The sequence below is a fragment of the Mesoplodon bidens genome (genome assembly GCF_964165515.1).
Source record: "Mesoplodon bidens genome assembly, chromosome: 13".
Classification (NCBI taxonomy): domain Eukaryota; kingdom Metazoa; phylum Chordata; class Mammalia; order Artiodactyla; family Ziphiidae; genus Mesoplodon; species Mesoplodon bidens.
In genome coordinates this window covers 85,278,725-85,299,303 of record NC_138169.1, presented here as the reverse complement: position 1 = coordinate 85,299,303, position 20,579 = coordinate 85,278,725, and the positions used below count along the sequence as shown (strand labels likewise).

The 20,579-nt window shown below is 47.9% G+C and overlaps 2 protein-coding genes across 5 annotated transcripts in view; one reads left to right on the top strand and one right to left on the bottom strand.

Annotated features, from left to right (window-relative positions):
• Positions 1-2,323: 2,323 nt before the first annotated feature.
• TIMM21 (translocase of inner mitochondrial membrane 21) lies at positions 2,324-10,507 on the bottom strand. 2 transcript variants are annotated; one of them, XM_081251723.1, is made up of 7 exons: positions 10,295-10,507; positions 9,403-9,927; positions 5,607-5,669; positions 5,414-5,511; positions 3,094-3,167; positions 2,902-3,007; positions 2,324-2,806 (listed from the first exon to the last, which is right to left on the bottom strand). In XM_081251723.1, the coding sequence occupies exons 2-7, from the start codon at positions 9,701-9,703 to the stop codon at positions 2,711-2,713; spliced, it is 738 nt and encodes a 245-aa protein (XP_081107849.1). In that variant the 5' UTR covers positions 9,704-9,927; positions 10,295-10,507; the 3' UTR covers positions 2,324-2,710. The 2 variants fall into 2 exon arrangements, with proteins under 2 accessions (XP_081107849.1, XP_081107848.1); XM_081251722.1 differs by lacking the exon at positions 10,295-10,507 and having other exon boundaries at positions 9,403-10,067.
• Positions 10,508-10,730: 223 nt separating this feature from the next.
• The window catches only part of FBXO15 (F-box protein 15), a gene marked incomplete at its 5' end in the record, with an annotated part of 124,435 nt that continues 114,586 nt past the window's right edge, over positions 10,731-20,579 (top strand). For all 3 annotated transcript variants that reach the window (XM_081253473.1, XM_081253474.1, XM_081253472.1), the window contains 2 exons: positions 10,731-10,858; positions 18,446-18,556. In XM_081253473.1, coding sequence (XP_081109599.1) covers positions 10,731-10,858; positions 18,446-18,556 — 239 coding nt within the window. The remainder of the gene's footprint in view (positions 10,859-18,445; positions 18,557-20,579) is intronic.

Here is a 20,579-nt window from a genome sequence, read left to right as displayed (position 1 = left end):
CTGGAGCGTGATTTGGCCCCAGGCTTCCTGTTCCTGGAGGTTTCATCCTGACTTTTCTCGTATGATGAGTCAGTCCAGTGTTCACCAGCCCCATGACCTTCGCCTGGACCATTTCCCTAGCGGGGCTCCCTCTATTGTCACTGTCTCCTGCTTTGGTTGGCATATAGTGTATATATCCTTTCTGAGATACTATGAGGGTCTGGGAGGTGCAAAGGAAGGTGAAACAAAGTGGGAATCAGAAGAGGTTTGTTCCAATCCCCTAGTGGGCAGCGGCCCCTCGCTCTTGTTCCACATCAGGTGGACCCAGCAGGTGTTAAAAGACTCTAAAAGGTTGAATGGGGGCTTCCCTGGTGGCCCAGTGGTTGAGAGTCCGCCTGCCGATGCAGGGGACACGGGTTTGTGCCCCGGTCCGGGAGGATCCCACATGCCACGGAGTGGCTGGGCCCGCGAGCCATGGCCGCTGAGCCTGCGCGTCCGGAGCCTGTGCTCCGCAGTGGGAGAGGCCACAACAGTGTGAGGAGGCCCGCGTACCGCAAAAAAAAAAAAAAAGAGGTGCTTCTGGCTATGCAAACATATGGCCGGGACTGCGGGAGATTTGGCAGTCTACTTCTTTGTGTGCTGTAAATGCACTGTCAATAATTATGGGGCAAAAATAATGCCTTGTGACCCCAAGGAATTTTATGGAATGCTGTAGAAGGCTTTTGAAAATGCCACTGAGGGGAGGAAAAATCCTACCCCGTCAAAGACTGGCCTGATTAAGCATTAAGACAATTCCAAGTGCCTGAGAATGTTTAGTAGCAAAACACACATAACCTTCTTAAAACAGCCGACCAGTGGAACTTTGGAACTTAAGGGTCTGAAGGAGTGGCCCCGTGGAGTCTGAGCTGGTCCAGGGTGGCTGGACTAGGCTTGGGGGAGAGGGGACCAGGGGGAGGGGACTGAGGCAGAGTACTGGGACCTGACGGGATTTACCGTTCTCGGGGCATCTGGGAATCACTGAAGGGTATGAGTGGGCACAGGGCGCAATCAGACCAGAGTTTAGAAAGCGGCTCTTGTGCCATGAGGAGGGAGATTAGCTGGGGAGAGACAAAAGGCAGAGACTAGTGTGGAAGCCGATTCTAACTTCCTGGCCGAAGGCCTCTGGGAGCACCCAGCACACAGGGGCGGTGGGAACAGGGAGTAGGGGATGGATTAAAATTAATGTATGCAGGAAAGAGAAAAAGGTGTAGCTGAAATGGCAAACTTAGATACAAGTTAGGCTACTGAAAGAACAACACAATGTTATTATAGTGGAGAAGACCAGAAAACAGGGTTTTGACATATCTGTATACTAATGCATAAAGTCTGGGGAGACTTGAGGATTTAGGGTAAGAAGGTAGATAAAATCTAAGGCTGAGACTAGGCTAAGGACACACTCAGGCCCTCTTCCAGGCTGCAGATGTCCTACTGTGTCCTCACTTGGGGGAGGGGAGAAGGAGCTCCATGGGGTCCCTTTTTTGTTGTTGTTGTAACAAAAAAAGTTTTATTAGAAAATGTGGGGTCCCTTTTATAGGACACCAATCCCATTCACGAGGGCTCCACCCTCATGACCTATCACCTCCCAAAGCCCCCCCAACCGCCGCCTGCCCCGAACACCATCACCTTGGGGCTTAGAATTTCAACATACGAATTTTGCAGGGACACGCCACTAAGACCGTAACTGAGACTGCATACCACAGCATTTTAAAAATCATCCTTCCACCCAAACTTGCCAGGTTCCTGCTCTTACGTATCCTGTACTTGGCTCCGGGTACACAGGACAGAGCGAGGTCTGATAACGCTAAGGCACCTGCAGAGGCCCAACACCTGGTGAGAGCCCAGGCCCACCCAACTTTAGAGCATGCACGTGTCCTACCGTGCACAAGGCCCCCAACTCACAGAGGGGGAAACATGAGACAAACTAGATTACTAAAAACCATGCAACGTTGGGCTTCCCTGGTGGCGCAGTGGTTGGGAGTCCCCCTGCTGATGCAGGGGACGCGGGTTCGTGCCCCGGTCCGGGAAGATCCCACATGCTGCGGAGCGGCTGGGCCCGTGAGCCATGGCCGCTGGGCCTGCGCGTCCGGAGTCTGTGCTCCGCAATGGGAGAGGCCACAACAGTGAGAGGCCCGCGTACCGCAAAAACAAAACAAAACAAAAAACCATGCAACGCGTATACCTACCTATGATAATTTTGAAGAGTGTATCACTTGGTTCCTTATATTTCTCAAATATTTACAAGTGTTTCTCAAGTCAGATTCCAAAATATGTGGAAGGAAGCTGCTTCTGACATCTGTTAGTTTCAATTTTATTTCACAGACTTTTTACAGTTATACAATATGAAAAAGCATTAAATACCTCTATTTTCTTATTTACGTGGTGTAAAATTTTTAATAACAAAAATTCCTTATAAAAGATGATGTTAAGTACAGCAGAAACACTGCTCATGATCAGCAATTCAATGATTTAACATAAGGTGTGCTCTATTTCATGATTTTTCACTGTACAAGAAAATCTCTAATTCAGTTTGTCTAAATGCAACAACTACCCAGTTGCCTTCACTTTTATGAGCTACACTCCTTCCTGTTTTATTCGAAATAGACTCTGGAAGAGGGATGTGAAGATCAGAGCCTTCATGTGCATTTTTCCACATCCGTCAGGAAACACGTGGTTGCTTGTTCTTTTAATTGTCTTAAGATCGATTATCTTCAATGACAATAGTTCTTCTAGAATATGGTTCAAGTTCTACAAATATATATTGAAATTCATATTCGCCACTTTCTGGGTTCTGGAAAAAAAAAAGGAGTATCAAGGTGTCGCCCTGCTCTTTGGCGCTTTACGTTGAGTCTGCGTTCAAGAAACCCCATCCCCACATGATCTCACCTCTTTCACTTCAAGATGCACAGTTCCTTGCTTCCCGGGCTCGGAGCCCTGGATGTAGAATTTCACACGCATGTGTTTCAGCCCATCTTTTACGTATTCAATAAAACTGTCAAGACAATGAAAACACACAAGCCTGAATTCCTCCCACTTAAACATCACCCCAAGCTCTCGAATCCAAGCCGCCTGCAGTACCTGACGTGCTGCCTTCTGCCACGTCTCGTCATCTCCCCGTAGCCTCTAACGGGCTCGCCGAAGACACTTAGGACCTGCAGAGTAAGGTGATGCTTCCTCAGTCAGGGCTAATTTTTTTAAGCTTCCTAGGGAAATATTTTCTGACAAACTGAGTGGTTTATTTTAGAAAAAAAAAAAAGCCTGGGACTCTTTCAAAATGATATCTCCAATGATAAGAAAACTGGGAAAAGAGTTATTAGGCAAAAATCATCCCATAATTAACACTCAAACTTTTCATGCACAGAGAATGAAATAGGTAACTTTATGGTGTTACTTGTAGTTTCAGAACAGTTAGGCTGAAGTGGAGCTGTTTCCACTCCCCTTTTACAAAAAGAAACACGAGGTAACAAAGTGTTCAAATATTTAAATGTCTGAACATTTTTAGTGAAATTTACCCAATGAGGTCTAATACTAAAAGCTATGAGATCAAAATAATTTTTTAGTTATTAAATACACAAATAAAAACAAGTAATGAGTTATTTAAAACAAACCAGATCTAGAGGTAGGAATCCATTATTCCCAATGGGAAAACTCACAATGAAGTGGAAATGTAATTTTTACTGAATTTAAAACGCAAATACTTCGGAACCTTTTCAAAAAAATAGAAATATGATATCAAACTAAAACAAATATTGCTTCAACTCTGGAAATTTTTATTTGGTCTGTTGGGCATCTTCAGTATCAAAATTTTCAGGCACATGTAGAGAGTAATATGTAAGATGAGACATATTTAAGAACTGTGTAGCTGAAACGATTGTTCAAATAATTTAATAGATTAAACATGTCTGTATCAGAACAAGTATTTTCTATTTCTCAACCAAGCAAAGTGCCTGGCAAACAATAGGCCCCTAATAAATGCTGACAAAATCGAACTGTTGAAGTTTAATTACTCTTCATAGAGCTCTTTTAGGCGGCAAATTAAGTTATGACCTTAATAATATCTTGCTCTTTGTGTTTATTCTGTGAAGTTCTGTTTTGTTCAAAATGCTGAAGATCTGTGAAAGACCAAGTTTGTGAATAACACAGCAACTCTTCATCTCTTCTTAGAGATGCGCCCTAACATTTAATTATGCTACTGCTCACGTTTATTTTTGTACCCTGTAAAGGGTTTCTTGTCAGGTATAATTAGGACTCCCAGTAACTCTAATGGGAACCTCCTTTACTCCCTGCTGAGTTTCAACTTACTCAGAGGGACACCTCCCCCTCTGCCTTCTCCTCCACAGTTCTCAGACTGCCCCGAGTCCAGTAAAAAGAAAGATGCCAGAGGCCCTTAGCTCATGCCGCCCTGACAAGATTAGAGACACTTGTGGAGCATTTGGAGGTGGTGCCCCAGGGAAACCCAGGGCAGGGCATGGACGCTGAGAGGATCTGCGGGTTCAAAAGCTTCCCCTCCCCAGGGACCTCACGGTCTGTTTCTCTGACATTATTCCTTGGTCTGTGTGAGAAACAGCCCTGATATTTATGATGCTACCTGCCATTTTCTTTCAAAGTACGAGAATTAAGATGTCCATGAGTAAGATGTTTCAGTGCCAAAGTTTTCCACCCAGGAGTAAAATCTGGCACTGTACGGGCTACACTGGCTTTCTATCTGTGACTGGAAAGCCTTATGAAAAGCTTCCTCTGGACGGGATCCTTAAAAGAATCGAGGCGGCTTTTCCACATCTGCATCCTCCAGGGCGTGGCTCAGGCAGGCTGTGCTTAGGAGCCTAAGATGTGGAATCACCCAAACTGGGACTGAGGTTCTGGCTCTCCCTCTTACCGGTTCAGTCATCTTAGTTGAGTCACTTAATCTCTTTAAATATCAGTTTCCTTCGGCAAACAGGATAATAGTAGCACCCAGTACAAGTGGTTCTTATGAGACTGAATAAAGACAATGTGCTCAAACACTGAGCAGAGTGCTTGGTGCACAATATGCTCTCAGTAAGCATCAACAATTACTATTATGATCACAAGATTATGAATTCGGGTTTTAAAAAGACTAGTGAGTTTAATACTCTGGTATATTCTAAGCATTTACTATTGATGACAATGAGTAAAATGACTCTCTGGTACCGTTAGGATGGGAACACCCCCGCATGGACCTCTGGGTGCTACTCGTAATCAAAGCAGTTCAAGTACAGAACAAAGAGCTAATAACATAATCACAATCCAACCATTACGGTTTTATTATTATATAAATTCACTAGTCTCAGAGCTAGCACGTGACCTCTGCCTGCCCCTCCCACCACCACATTCCTCTCCCTGTTATCAGAGTCTGTGTAACGCAATCTTGAGGACTAACCTCGGGATGTAATCTGCATTTTTCTAGGGCTTTCCCATATATCTTATTAGGACTGGATGAAGAAAAAAGTTCTCTGAAGATCATGTAAAACAAGCCACCTGAAAATCAAAGAAAAAGCTCAAGCAAAGTAAGAGCGGGACAAATGGAAAGTGAAAAAGATATTCAGGGGTTTTATACTTGCTGTGTTTTCAACCTGTAATGGTGATTCCAATCAGCACCACTATTAAATAGGTAAAATCTCTCCCAGCTTCTTTCACTGTAAAGAGAAAACAGCACTGGTTACACTTGTGCCGGACGTGAGCAGGGATGCTTCTGGCTTCAGGATGTCTAGCAGGTGAGACGTGGGCTCGGGACCTAATGAGGGGGTCAGTGCACGTTCTGGAGCAGCTGTTGTCAGATCTGTGAATCAGGAGCACCTGAAGACACTTTCTGAAAGGACCCCAGCAGGATTCTGGGAGCAGGGCTTAGGAATCGATTCTTTACTTTAGGTAGCATTATGATTCTAATGCCTCCTTATTGTCTAAGATGAGAAGACCCTTTGAACAAGTGATCCAGTCCCTCTGCGTGTCAACAACAGTCCTTGATTAGGCACCACTGGATACGGTCTGCTGTTCACACATTAAGAGACGTGTTGGCTTTGTCAGCTGCAGTCAAAGGGATCAAAATGGGCCTCGATCCTCAAGTCAGTGACCTTCCCAGCCTGCCACCCTGCTGGCTGTGAAACAACAAAACAGAACGGAATTTAGAACAGGACTTTGCTTGGCCAGGCAGATTTGTGAATCGAACTGCTTTAGAAAATGAAGAACCTGCACAGATACTGCACTTTTTTTTTTTTTTTTAAATAACCCATCTCATTCTATTCTCTACCAAGGTCACAAAACACACTTAATAAGCATTAACTGCCAGCCGTGAGCCCGGCGGCACGCTGAGAACACGACACCGCCCGTGCTGGTCAGGAGCCGCGATGTTCCCCGTGACCCAAATCAGGCCTTTGCCCCAACACCTTTGCTCCCGATTTCCACCTGGCGCACTCACCGCTGCTTCACTTAGGCTCTCGGGAAGGTTCTACCCCGTTTATTCAACCACAAACATCGACTGTATGTACTATGTGCAAAGCCCGCGCTGAGTATCACTCATAGTCCACGCATTCTCGAAGTCTGTTAAAGCATCATGTTATAGTTGTCTTCAGTAGAAGATGCTCATCGTCTACCTTCCTCTTCTTGACCCTTTCAGACCGTATACTTTCACACAAAACCCCTCCTGCCATCTGTCTCTGCAATGAGGGGTGCTGTGGTGACCACCCACGTGCTCCCCGCAGGACTGAGGCGCCTGTTACCCCCGGTGGGGGGAGCTGATGTGGTTGCTGGGTGGCAGAACCCCTGCATCCAAGGCTCTGGCCCTCCCCACACCAAGTGCCTGGCTGGTGCCCAAGCCCCACACCTTGAGATGAGAGGACTGCAAGGGCCGGGCCAGCCCAGCCCCCGAGCTCCTGCAGGACCAGCGGAGGCCCTATGGCAAACGCCCCGCGCTTCAGCTTCTCCTTCTGCCCAGCCCAGCCTCCCCACGGGAGGCCCCCAAAGCTCCTGCCCGCTGAGTCTGCTTCCCTGGAACTCGCCCTACGACGGGGCTACAGGAGTGGTCCTAGGAAGCAGCTCCAAACTGGGATTTTGGAGCTGGATCACTGGCCACCGGCTGGCCTTGAGGAACCGTCCCTGGTGGCAGGAGGAGCTGAGAGGCCCGGCGGGGAGTGGTCACACAACTGTCGTGGCTCTCACCGATGGTGGCCTGGAGCACTGGTGGGAGGGAATGCACTGATGGGTGTCGCGTTTTGGGAATTTAGGGGGAATAAGCAATTATAAGGACTTGGACTGGATGGCTGTGGTGGGGGCTGCCAATGCACTGGAGAAAGGTAGTGAGAGGACGAGGTAACTGATCACCAATGAAGGTCAAGTGTGAAAGTCAGACGCCTCCTCGACAGCAAAACAGGAGACTCCTTTGTTGCACCCAGAGGGCAGAAAAAGCTGAGGGCCAGGCCCAGGGCAAAAAAGTAGCAGAGAGGCTGGACTCTCACCCGACCAGGCCTCTTGTGCCAAGGCCAAGGTCATGACTTGGGAGGAGAGGGAGCCTGCAGCTTGGCAAGGGGGTATCAAGGCTGACGCACTCCAGAATCTTGAGTCCGCAGGTTCTCCTGAGCCCTCCGGCGTGAAGCAGCAGCTCATGCCTCCCAGTTAAAGGCTAGCTCTTCTTCCTCCTTGAAGGCCTGGCGGGGGCTTCCATCTAGCGAGACATGTGCTCTGGCCAGGTTACAACATAACTGGGAGGAAAGAGGAAACGGGCCATCCCCAAAGGGGCTGGAAGCCCCACCAGCAGAGCCGACTGTATCCTAAGGCCAGTGTGAAGGGTCACCGAATACAGAACTGGACAAGTGAGAGCTGATCAACAGGGGCAGTACTCTCCTCTGAGCAAAAACTCAAGTCTGACAAGCAGCCTGGGAGCTGGTGCATGGCTAGGTTCACTCTTGGAAAGATGGAGAGAGCGTGGTCCACATTAATTGAAGTAAAAATGACAGAACTGCCATGGCAAACTATGGGCACGCTAGAGTGGGTATAATACACCGAGGGCAAAATCCACCAGCCGACTGTCCTGTAGGAGGGCCTGGAAAACACTTCACATCGTTACAGAACAAAGCGCCCTGACAGCCATGGGGACGGCTGTGGCACTGAAGCCAGGTGGGAGCAACCATGATAATGAATGGCTCAATTTCTGGACGTGAATCAGTCTTCAGACCTGGAATCCATTTACCGAAGGAAGGCCAGCCTCTATACTGAGCAAGTATATGTGATTCCCCTGGACCTTCACCTGAGCCCTACGGCCATTCACTTGGTGACTGTATGCTGGAAAAGGGGGACACCCAAACACTTCAAGGTCTGCTGGACAGAGTCTGAGCTGACATCAATACCCCAAGGAGTCATTATGGTCCCTCTGTTATGTACATATGGTGGCTATATAATAAAGAGCCTGGCTTGTAAGAGGTTCACAGCTGGGTCCATGGACTTACCTGGCAGTCATTTCCCTGATTCCCAGCTTATAACTGGAATGGACATACTCAGTAATTGGCAACAACAGTCCCTACTTTAATTCCCTTGAGGCAGATTAAAAGCTACCATAATGGGTAAAGTCCAATGGAAGCCTGTGAAACTGCCTCCTACTGACCAAAATAGTAAATCAAGAGCAGTATCACATCTAAGGGGGAATGCCAGAGGCAGTGCTATTCTGAAAGACTAAAGATACAGGAGTGGTTGTCCTGGATATCAGAAAACTGAGACTGGGAAAATCTGCATTCAATTTTTCGTTGTGTGAAATTGGGGAAATATGCCTTATACATACTAATGAGTACTAATGTCTGTCTGAAACAGTAAATTTGAGGCTCAAATGAGATGAACTAACATCTGGGAAATCTACTTGTTTAATATAAAGTACTAAACAATGGTTAAGTTTTATATAGCTGTCACCAAACTGAGAAAAGTTGAGAAAAATTTTAGACATAATTCAGCAAAATTATATCAAAACCAACTTTCAAATCTGAGTTCAGATCTGTGAAGAAAATTGTGGGCCTGTATTCTCTGGTTCTAAACTGTGTTTAACGGTTCTACCTTTTTTTTTTTTTTTTTTTTTTGCGGTATGCGGGCCTCTCACTGTTGTGGCCTCTCCCGTTGCGGAGCACAGGCTCCGGATGCGCAGGCTCAGCGGCCATGGCTCACGGGCCCAGCCGCTCCGCGGCATATGGGATCCTCCCGGACCGGGGCACGAACCCGTATCCCCTGCATCGGCAGGCGGACTCTCAACCACTGCGCCACCAGGGAGGCCCCGGTTCTACCTTTTAATTTGTGTGAACTGTTTATTCTTAGCACTGAACTTGTGTAAAAGGGCACTGGCAGCTCTCGTCACGTTTGCTGAAAGACTGATCGTTACAGGGACTTCCCTTTTACCTTTCTGTGACGTTGAGATGGCAGTTTTCCCGCTCTGACTTCTGTGCACAGACACTTGTTTGCTGCCGTCCTCCTTCGCTCTCTGCGGGCTCTGTCCTTGCGTCCAGATGGTTTTCTGGGTGACTCCCAAAATACACCTAGGTCGCACCGTTCTCTTCTGCTCTTGCGGCTCCCATCTCCAATTGGGCTCAGTCTTCAAGCAAGCTTTGTTAAGTACAAAGTGTGCCAAAAACAACCGCTCCCCCGAGGGCCTGTGCAGCTTCTCCGTACACCGTACAGCTCGTAGGAAAGTACAAATCATGTTCACGGAAAGCCGCTCCGCTTAGGGAAGATGCCAGCTGTGACGAGCAAACCTTCACTACCCACCACACAGCCAGCCGGACGCGGACTCCAGTCCTCGCGTTCACACCGGTAATTCTGCACGGCGTGTTCGGAAAAAACGCTGGCTCCAGCGGCGTAAATCAAGACAAAGTCTCCCGAAAAGAGTTGATGTCCTCCTTCCCTTCTCTTCGGCCCTCTTTTTTACTGGAATTAAAGTGCTTTGATTACTTTCTATGCTGACATTCACCCCGTCCCCGCCAGGCCCAAAAGCAACCGGGGAAACCCCTAGGAGCCCTGGGAATAGTAGTTTGAGGGCGACACTTCTCCCAGAGTTGCCGTAGCGGGGAAGGCACAAGGACTACATCTTCCACAGCGCAAGGCGGCCAGAGCGCGCGCTGACCTCTCGCCGCCTCCCAGACTCCCCTGCGCGGGCCTCTGCGCACGCGCCGCAGTACCTGGCGCGACAAGAAGGCGGGGCCGTGTTGGTGGTGGGCGGGGTTTGTGCCTCTGGCGCTGTGTAATTCAAAAAGAACTTGCAAAAGTCAAGTTAGCAATTATAAACTGCTTGTACCTGCGACGCCTAGAGATCCCCCTATAAACAGAAATTCTCGGTCTGATTGTCGCTATCATGTTCCTTATGGGCAGATGATGTAGCCTTTGCGTTTGTTCTTCCTAAGGAAACCAGACAGGAAACCGCGCAAACTACCCCAGATCCAGCAGGTGGGAAGGGACAAAGCCACCACAAAGCCCACGCGGTGCCACAAAGTCCGAGCGGCCTCTGGCCGCCAGGCGTCCTCGGCGTCAGCACGTCGGGCGTGCGTAGAAGCCGGGCCCCGGAAGTTTCTAGAACCGCCCCTGGAGCCCGTGGAAAAGCGGTATCGTCTTCGGCCCTGCCCCGCTTCTGCGCACGCGCATGGGGGCGCGCGCTGGCGTCGGGTGGGCGTGGCCCAGGGCGGTGCGACGGCAGGAAGGAGGAGCGCGCCGAGCAGCGAACGCGCTGGGTCTCCATGGCGACCAGACGCGGCCGGCTACTGCAACCGTTCTGGCGTGGCCTCACGGCGCGGCCCCCGCCGCTCGGCGGCGACGGCTCGGCCCGCGGGAGAGCGGGGAAGGCAGCCGGGGGCGCGGGGTTCAGGTGACTGTCGGGGGGTGCGCGCCCGGGGAGCCCCTGCGAGGAAAGCCCTTCACTCCCCCGCCTCCCTCGCTCGCCGCTCCTTTTAGCGCGGTGAAGGTCTGGAAGGACGGCGGGAGGAAGTCTCTAAAACCTGGAAGCGTGGGGTTACCCCAAGTCATGATACAAGTAGAGGAGCTTCCCGGGAGTACTCTTTCCTCAGTTCGTTCAGTTAGTGGGCCCTGCGGGGAACGGCGGCGTGCGAGCCCCGCGACCCTGAGCAGCCGAGAACCGCCGAGTGGACGCGCTCACCTGCGGGGGCTGGTGCGCAACTCCGCGTTCCACCCGCGGCTCGCCGGCAGGGTCCCCTCCAGAACGCGTTCCCAAAGTTGCTTCCTAATTCTGGGACCGGGAGTCACCGTTTGTCTTTTTTATGACTTTATAACTTAGAGAAGTAGATTCTGCTTATCAAATATTATCGGTTTTCTCTCCCGCTCCCAGTTCACGAACGGAGGACTCAACCCCTAACCAGGTAACTCTGTTAGGCAGGTTGGTCTGGGAACTGCACCTCCGACGTCAAGGCCAGGTCTGAGTTTCTAAGCAAACCCTGGAGGGATGCCTTCTAGACAGTCACCCCTTGGTGCTCAACCTCTAATCCTCTTCTGCCGTCTTCATGTCCAAGCGCGGGGGCGTGTGGTGTTCTTTGTTCTGGTGTCTGGAGGCTCGTCTCCGTTCCATTTCTCTTGGGGTACCATGGGCCTTAAGGGTGGTCCTCTTCCACAGTGAGAGAAGGCAACTTCGAGGAGTGAGCTGGGGAAGGAGCGGGTAGTGGGAGCCGGCAGCTGCTTTCCAAAAGGAACTTTAGCTTAACTCCAAGGATAATGGCTCACTTCACAAAGCGAGTGATCTAGTTTGTCAGAAATATCCACGTGCTGTCGTGATGCCTTGTTAAATCCCTCTTTCTTTTATCGTGAGCTGATCCCAGCTCTGCACGCATCATCCCAGTTAGATTACCAGGTGGAGGGATAATGCTAAGGACCGTTTGCATTCTTGAGGACTATCTTTTTCCTTGTAGGTATTCTCCATTTATAGAATAAAAAGTCAGGCATAATATGCCTTCTAGCAAACCAGATGTCTATGTTTAAGCATAGAAAAGTATTCTGTTACTTACCAGCTCAACTAATTAAGGTATATTTTTTCCCCTGAATCTCCAGGACTATGTCCTCTGTCCATCCTGGGATCCTCTAACCCTACTTACACTGGTTTCAGAAGCAGGGCCCCCTCCCTTGGTATTACGGTAATAGTTGGCTCTTGAAAATAGCTGTAACGCTAGACATATCGCAAGCCTCGTGACAAAATGGTGACAATGCCTGCAAAATTTCTATTATGTAGGAGAGAAAGACAGGAATTTAAAATAGGAAGCTTGAACTTTACATTAATTTGCCACTATTACTAAAAGTAGACTATATATAATGTGCTTTTAGTGGAAGCGGAATGACTGTTATATGATGAATCTTTTATTACTTTGAAAGTTGAGTGAACTTTCTGTTGAAATGATGTAATTGGAATGCCTGTAATTGTGCCTGGCATGGGAGTCTGCACCTCAACCTGTGATTTGGTGAGATGTAAGTTCTTTTTGGTAAAGAAAAGTCAGCTCCTAAGAATGATTATGGTCTACATAGGTGGTTATTTTTAATGTCTCAGTGCAAAAGAATTAATTTTTAACAAGGAATCACACAAAATGTGTGATATGTGTAAACCTTTTTAACACAAAGTGTGAATTTGTATAAATAAATACCTTAAACTGTAAGAAATATAGCAGAAAGCATATCAAGTTGGCTTAATTTCTACTTGGTCCAATTTCTTTGATTTATCAGATATTAAAAATCAGGCCCAGAAAGTAGGTTTTTAAAATACCAAACTTAATTCAAAGCAATCAGGTAAAGTTTGTCACTTGAAAAAAGGCGGTTTTAAACTAAATGTCATCTTACTAATTATATCAGCTAAATGTGTACTTAACTTTGTAGACGTACAGAGCTTGTTGCCGAAATCTTGGCTTCTATACACCGGTGCCAAATAGAAATACAGAGACAGAATTTAGGAGGAAAGAAAAAAAGTGGCTTTATTTCTTTGCCAGGCAAAGAGGGAACACAGGGGGCTAGCGCCTCTAAAAACTGGGACCCCCTTCCAGAGGGTAGTGAGAAGTTTTATAGCAATGGTTTAAAGAGGGCGTAATCAGCTGGTGGACATTGTACTGATTGGTTGGTGGTGAGGTAAGTGAGAGTCGGCATCATCAACCTGGTTCCAACTGGTCTGGTGTCTCGGTGGGTACTTGTGGGCAGCATGCCTTCCTTAATGGTTAACTTCTCCCACCTGGAGGACGTTTTAGCATCTGCAGAACAGCTCAAAGATGTGTATATCCATTGATGGGGCACCAGGACCTTGCCCCAAGGCTGAACTATTATTTCTCTTGACTTTTTCTCCCTTGTCTTGTATCCCCTCCCTTCCCTAATTAACAACTGTTTGAATCTGCCGGTTGGAACTCAGGGAAGGTCTTGGAGGCTGGATGAAGGCTATTTCCTATAGTCAAAGAAATGGGGGGGGGCTTCCCTGATGGCGCAGTGGTTGGGAGTCCGCCTGCCGATGCAGGGGACACGGGTTCGTGCCCCGGTCTGGGAAGATCCCACATGCTGCGGAGCGGCTAGGCCCGTGAGCCATGGCCGCTGAGCCTGCGTGTCCGGAGCCTGTGCTCCACAACGGGAGAGGCCACAACAGTGAGAGGCCCCTGTACCGCAAAAAAAATAAAAGAATTTAAAAAAAAAAAAAAAAAAGAAATGGGGGGCACAGAAAGGCTTTGTGTCCAGGAGCCCCCCAGGGCCCTGCTTGGGATCAAGCTCCATGAGCACATGCATGGAACTTACTGATTGTTAATTGTGTGGCCCTTAAAAATGTGCAGTTAGTTTATTTTATGGAGAAATGGAGATGTGCTTTCAATGGTACCAAAATCTATACTGATACGATGTATAGTAACTATAGTAACATGGTGGAAGGAGCTCTGGAGGACAGTCAGGAGGGGAGGGTCCTGGGGCTCTTGACCTCTAGCTTGGGACCTTGAAGAAGTCACTGTTGGCTGCCTCGTTAGAGACTTAGTCTTCTGCTCTGGAAATGAGGGACTCAGGAGATCTATTTTAATTATGGAAAAACAAAACAGCAACAAATAGGCTGTACTTTTCGAACAGATAGGAGCCAGTGGGCAGGGGGCACCTTCCTGACGTGGAAAATTAATGTAACAGCTTTGGGGAAAATGTTAAATAACGGGTGAGTCATATAATACATTTTTATGATAAGACAAACACTGAGAAGTTATCCAGTAGAATGCAATATTGCATTAACTTTTAATATTAAATAAGAGACTTCAAAGAAGTTTTGTGCTTTCTGCAGGCTGTGCTCCAAGATTTCGGGGGGCCTGGTACCCAGAATGCTGTGTAGGCCTTTGAAAACCACGGCTCCAGCCTAAAGGATGGTGCTGTGAAACTGTGCTCCCAGACCTCCTTGTGTATGGGCTCTCAGTTTTAAAGCAACAAACCCCACGATTCATTACATTTTCAGTAAATTAAGAAACATTAGAAAGTACATGGTGTTTTGTGCCTTCAGTCTTCCAGCCCCCGTTTAAAAACTACCACCTGTAATTCCATAATCTTGTGAATCAGACGTATTACCGGTTAATACCTTGTTATCTTTCCTCGAAGATCGCTTTTCTTTGTATGTATGTGTTTACATTTTCCCTTAAGAGAGACATACAAAAATAAGATTATGTAGTATATACTAATACAACCTTTTTCAGTTGATGTTATTAATTTAGCAGATATTTATCGAGTGCCTTCTGCATGCTGGGCATGTTGTGGGTGCCGAGGAATCATCAGGGAACAAAACTCGTGCAAAAGACCTGCCAGTGTGGTGCTTACACCCCAATGACAGCAAACAAAGTAGACAAGCAAAATGTGTGGTGTCGGATGGCGGTAGGTGCTGGGGGGGGCATCGTATGTGTGTGTGTCTGTGTGTGTGTGTGTGTGTGTGTGTGTGTGTGTGTGCGGGATATGGATTGAAGGTTTTAGAGAGCATGGCTAGAAGATCTCAGGGAGACGGTGACATTTGAATGGCGGTCTGTATCCAGGAGGTGAGGGAGCTGGCCGTGCAGACATTTGGGAGATGCCACGAACTTGTTTTTGTGCAAACACTTCCACCTGTATTGAAACTGTCCCTTTTTCTTGGCTGAACGTGGCTCACTTTACAGAGGTCCTGGGGTTTAACAGAGGTCTATACAGTTTCTAGTACTTTTCCCAGTGCAGACAGCTTTGAGATGGACATTCCTGAGTGAAGTCTTTGGGCTCACTTTTTTGCCTTGGGTTATATTTCTAGACGTGAGATTCTTGGCTTAAAAGAACCTGTGCCTTTTAAGGACTTGGCTGTCCATAGTGTTCGCACCAGTTTGTGGTCCCAGCAGTGAAGGAGAATTGCCTGTTTGTGTGCAGCAGACCTGCCCTTGTCCTTATCATTTATTTGGTCTTTGCCAGCTTGCTAGATTGAAACTGATCGATAGATTGTGTTGATTTACTTTTCTTCAGTTCCCTTGGAAAGGTCTAGGGTAATAGTTTTGATTTTTTTTTTGCATCTTTTGATGGAGGAAATCATAATGGCAAAAAGCTGTTATCAATTTACTAATGCTTCTAGACAAATTTATATTTGGTCAACCACAGCAGTGTTCATTTAAGTTAAAAAATAGTGTATCAGGGAGAGTCCTTCCTCAGTCTTCATCAGCGTGTGTCTAGACTCTTAGACTTCTCGGCACGACCCTTTGCACTTGTAGTGGTCTGAGGGTCACCACCTGGGGACTCTGGGTAGATATTGTTACTATTTGATGGAGGGGTAAAATAAATTCCTTTTGTTTAAAGCTTATGTGTCAGAAACCTTTGTCTCCTACAGATATTTTCGTTGAATCTGTAACACAGGTCATATAGAGTTTGCAGGATTAGTTAACCACTTAAAATAAGGAATGCTTTTAAATCATTTAAAAACACTTTAAAAAATTGTGTATCATGTTGAATAGTGCCCCCATCTCCCCCCGCAAATTCATGTCCACCCAGAACCTCAGGATGTGATTTTATTTGGAAATAGGGTCTCTGCAGATGTAATTACTTAAGATGAGGTCATGCTGGATTAGGGTGGGTCCTAAATTGAATGTGACTGCTGTTCTATAGGAAGACACACACAGAGGGAAGACGGCTTTGTAAGGAGAGAGCAGAGACTGGAGTTAGTTAGCTTAGCTGCCATGAGCTAAGAAACACCGAGGATTGTCAGCAGCCATCAGAAGCTGGAAGAGGCAAGGAAGGATTCTGTCCTATAGTCTTGAGAGGGAGCATGGCCCTCCCAGCACCTTGATTTGGGGCATTTGGCCCCTGGGTCTGCGAGACAGTAAGCCACCTAGTTTAAGGTGCTTTGTTAAGGCAGCCCTAGGAAATTAATACAATTAGGAAATTGTATTTTACCTCTGATTACTGTTAGAGCCACGTCAATGGACTTAAAGCTTTTCTACTGTGGAAAACTTTGCTGAAACAGCGGAAGTATAAAATTACAGCACAGGTGGAATTCTCTGGTCAAAGGGGGAGAGGGCATTGCAAAGCTCTCCAAATTAACATTTCTCCTTGCCCTTTCCCTACTTCTCTGCATTTGGCTAGGAAGTCAGATAAGATGAAGAGCACCTTGAGTGCCTTTTGCTGAAGCTGGGATGGAGAGGCGTGGGTAGCAGCAGGATCTGGAATGGTTTACTGTATTCAACCTCTCCTGGGTTGAGGTGCCCATGTGCAGAGGATATCTCATGTTTATTGAGGGCTTACTGTGTGCCAGCCATTATGCTTGTTTCTGAAGAGAAAAATCTGCTAAGGGAAGAGAAGCTCATTCTCTGGCTGCTCAGAATCACCTGGGGCATCGTCAGGCGACTTGAGCGCTTGCTGACGCGTACATCGTGGCGTGTCCATCTCCGTGGCAGGCACCAGGCTACTCCGAGTCCATGGGTGATACACTCCCCATGCCTCCTAAGAGCAGGTTATGCTTGGGGTCGAGGGCCACCCTCTGTTCAGATCTGTTCGTGTGGATTTCATTCTTCCACTTCCACAGAGACTGTTGCCCTTACTTCTAAGTTCTTAGGCCCCCCTCCTTTTGCCCCCAGTCATTGCCCATATCCTTTTCGAGTGATAGTCTAACTATATCCAGGAAGTCATCTTGGTGGGAAAAATGGGGTGGGGGAGTGGTAAAACCCTTGGTGAACAAAGGACATCCTCAGAGCCGTAGCGCTGGCGAACTAAGCATACAGAGTATGCGCACTCTAGATTTTAGTCACTTCTGAAATAGCATACTGGCCGGGAGGTGGGTCAGTTATTGATGTGTGTACTGGGGAGGGGGTAAAGAGGCAGCTTCCAGATCTTCCCAGGAGACGTCGTGTGTCCACCAGGAGCGCTCTCTGTGCACTGCTGCCTGGAAGTGGGAAACTGAGCTTGGTGACTTTCTGGGCATTTCGGACCCCTGCCCAGCTGCTGTTGAGTACTGCTGGTCTTGAGGACTGATTTTAATAAAACTTTATTTTAGGAGGTTCTGAAAAGGACTAACTGCATAAAATGTTAGATCTCATTAAGTCTTAAAAGCCATTGACTGTAAGATTCACTGTTATTTTACGTTTATTATTTACCACTAAAATAAAAAGACTGCCAATTAAAACGTGTTCCATTGAATGTGAGCTGTAAAGGGTAAGCGAGTTTGAGGATGCGTGTTTCGTCCTCCCGTGGCTGTGACTGCCAGAGCTGGAACCAGACGTTATTCCTCAAAGGTCGGCAAACTCGGAGACTGTGGTGGCAGCTCTGGTTCACAAATTTACATTTTTTTACTCTATGGATGTTATCTTTTTTTTTTTTTAAAGAAGATGTTGGGGGTAGGAGTTTATTAATTAATTTATTTATTTTTGCTGTGTTGGGTCTTCGTTTCTGTGCGAGGGCTTTCTCCAGTTGTGGCGAGCGGGGGCCACTCTTCATCGCGGTGCGTGGGCCTCTCACTATCGCGGCCTCTCTTGTTGCGGAGCACAGGCTCCAGACGCGCAGGCTCAGTAGTTGTGGCTCACGAGCCTAGTTGCTCCGCGGCATGTGGGATCCTCCCAGACCAAGGCTCGAACCCATATCCCCTGCATTGGCAGGCAGATTCTCAACCACTGCGCCACCAGGGAAGCCCTGGATGTTATCTTTATTAGGTTTCTGTTGTGTTATTGGAACTGGACGGCTGATGCATTTTATCTTTTCCCTTTTTTCCATTCAGTACACTTTATAGCAGCTCTTTGATATGCTGACAGCCTATAATAAAACACGTCAGTCAGAGTAAGCCCAGTTTTCAGGTTTGCTCAGGACACTGAACGTCTCACCACCCTCCCTGCTGCCCGCCCTCCCTCCCTCCCTTGCTGTAGATGAAGTTTCATAGCGAGTAGTCTTTGGAGTTTATGAATCCTTTATGTTTTGTAGAGGGGAACGGACAGGCGCCTTTATACTTTGTATTTTCCATGTTTGTTTTCAGAACCGGGCGAGGCATCAGGCTGGTCGCGGGCTGTGCCACTCTGAGTCACTGTGCCCGGCCAGATGAGCTCTGCGGGAAATCCTGCACCGGCTGCTCTGTGTCTCTGGACAGGTAAGGAGCAGAGGTGGTCTGCCACGCTGGGGGGCTGGATACACGGGGTTGCTCTTTTGAGCTCTCTAAGAATAGAACTGTGTCGGAAGAATGCACAACACGGAGAGGATGATTATGAGTCATCAGCCTGTCATTATTAGACTCGTTTCATGAAGCTAAACTTCTAAAAGTGACAAGTAAAGTTAATTTTCCTTTTTATAAAAGGTTCTTCAGAATTATTCACTTCCCATTTGATAAAGACCCCTGAAAAAGGAGAAAGAAGATTAAAGTGTGTTCTTCTGAAAGCTTACGAGATCTCTGACTTTTTTAGCTTTCAGAATTTGAGGAGCCCCTTTTGCTACAGCAGGTTCTATACTGTGACCCTCAGCAGCAAGATCTGTAGAAACTTTTTAAAAAAATTTATTATTTGAGATTGATGCTGAAATGCTTGTGGATTCGTACCGTACTGATGTTTCTGGAGCACCAGCTGTATGCCCAGTGTCGTGTGGAGTCCTGGAAGCTTGGCGCTGCTGTAGGGTCTTACAGTGGAGGGCGGGGGGTGCACCTGGTCTACACATTTCCAATGTAAATTGCCTGACTTCAAGTTTGGGGCTTTTAATACCATGTCATAACTAGCTCAGGTAACAGTGTACATACTTTCACTATGATTTTGAAGAGAAAGAAAAGGACAAAAAAGAAAGATTTAATTAAGGACATTGGTTTAAACTTTGTGTACTCTGGGACTAGAAGCTGTCATATGATGATCTGATAGGAGAAGCAGGACAAATACGCAGCCAGCCGAGCCCTCTGATCAATGTCCGAGGACCTTCTCTGTACCAGGTGCTGTGCTTGGAGGAGAATGCAGGTGGCGAGCTGTTCACACGTGTTCTCATGAAGCTTACGGTCTTGTGGGGGGAACACAGATTAAAACAAGGAATGGATTATAAATTGGCGTATGTGCTATCAAGAAAACAGATGGACTCCATAATCCAGATTAGTGGGCTAGGATGGTCAGGAAAGGCTTTGCGGAAGGAGCTGACATTTAAGCTGAGAACTGAAAACTGAGATGAAGGGCTTGGAGAAGAGCATTTAGAGGGGAAGCAAGGTGGGCAGAGAAGGGGCCTGGGCCTGCTGCAGAAGTAGGGGCGGTGGGCAAGGGGGAGGGGCCCAGAGGCCATGGGGAGGAGTCTGGACCTTATTCACGGTGTGGGATTTTTTTTTAATTTATTCTTTTTATTTTATTTTTGGCTGCGTTGGGTCTTCGTTGCTGTGTGCGGGCTTTCTCTAGCTGTGGCGAGCAGGGGCTACTCTTTGTTGAGATGAATGGGCTTCTCATTGCGGTGGCTTCTCTTGTTGCAGAGCACGGGCTCTAGGCACGCGGGCTCAGTAGTTGTGGCGCTCGGGCTCAGTAGTTGCAGCTCTAGGGCTCTAGAGCACAGGCTCAGTAGTCATGGCTCATGGCTCATGGGCTCAGTTGCTCCACGGCATGTGGGATCCGCGATCTTCCCGGACCAGGGCTCGATCCTGTGTCCTCTGCACTGGCAGGTGGATTCTTAACCACCGCACCACCAGGGAAGTCCATGATGTGGGATTTTAAGCACAGAGGTGTGATGCCATTTGATTTCTCACATTACCTTGTTTACTTGTTTACCTGTCTCCCTTGTCTAGGAGGAGGGGAGATGGAGAGACACTGGCCAAGTTGAGGTACCTCTGGGGCATAAGTGACATGACTCGTTTATGAACCAGACGTGGGTGGTCGGGGAAGCAGACGTGAGGTGGGAATCCCAGACTGTTGGCTTGAGCGGTGTGTCCGTGTGCCCGTGTGTCCGTGGAGGTGCTGCCTGTGGGGTCGGAGAGTGCTGGGGGTGGGGAGGCCGAGTGACAGCCGGGCGCTGGACACAGGCAGCGAGGATGCGGGTGGCTCCGGGGAGAGTGTGGAGGTGGCAGTGGAGGGGCCTCAGGGCTGAGCTCAGAGGGCCCGGGACGTTTCGAACTACCGGGGAGCAGGAAAGACCAGCGAGGTCCCAGAAAGGGAGGGGGTGGC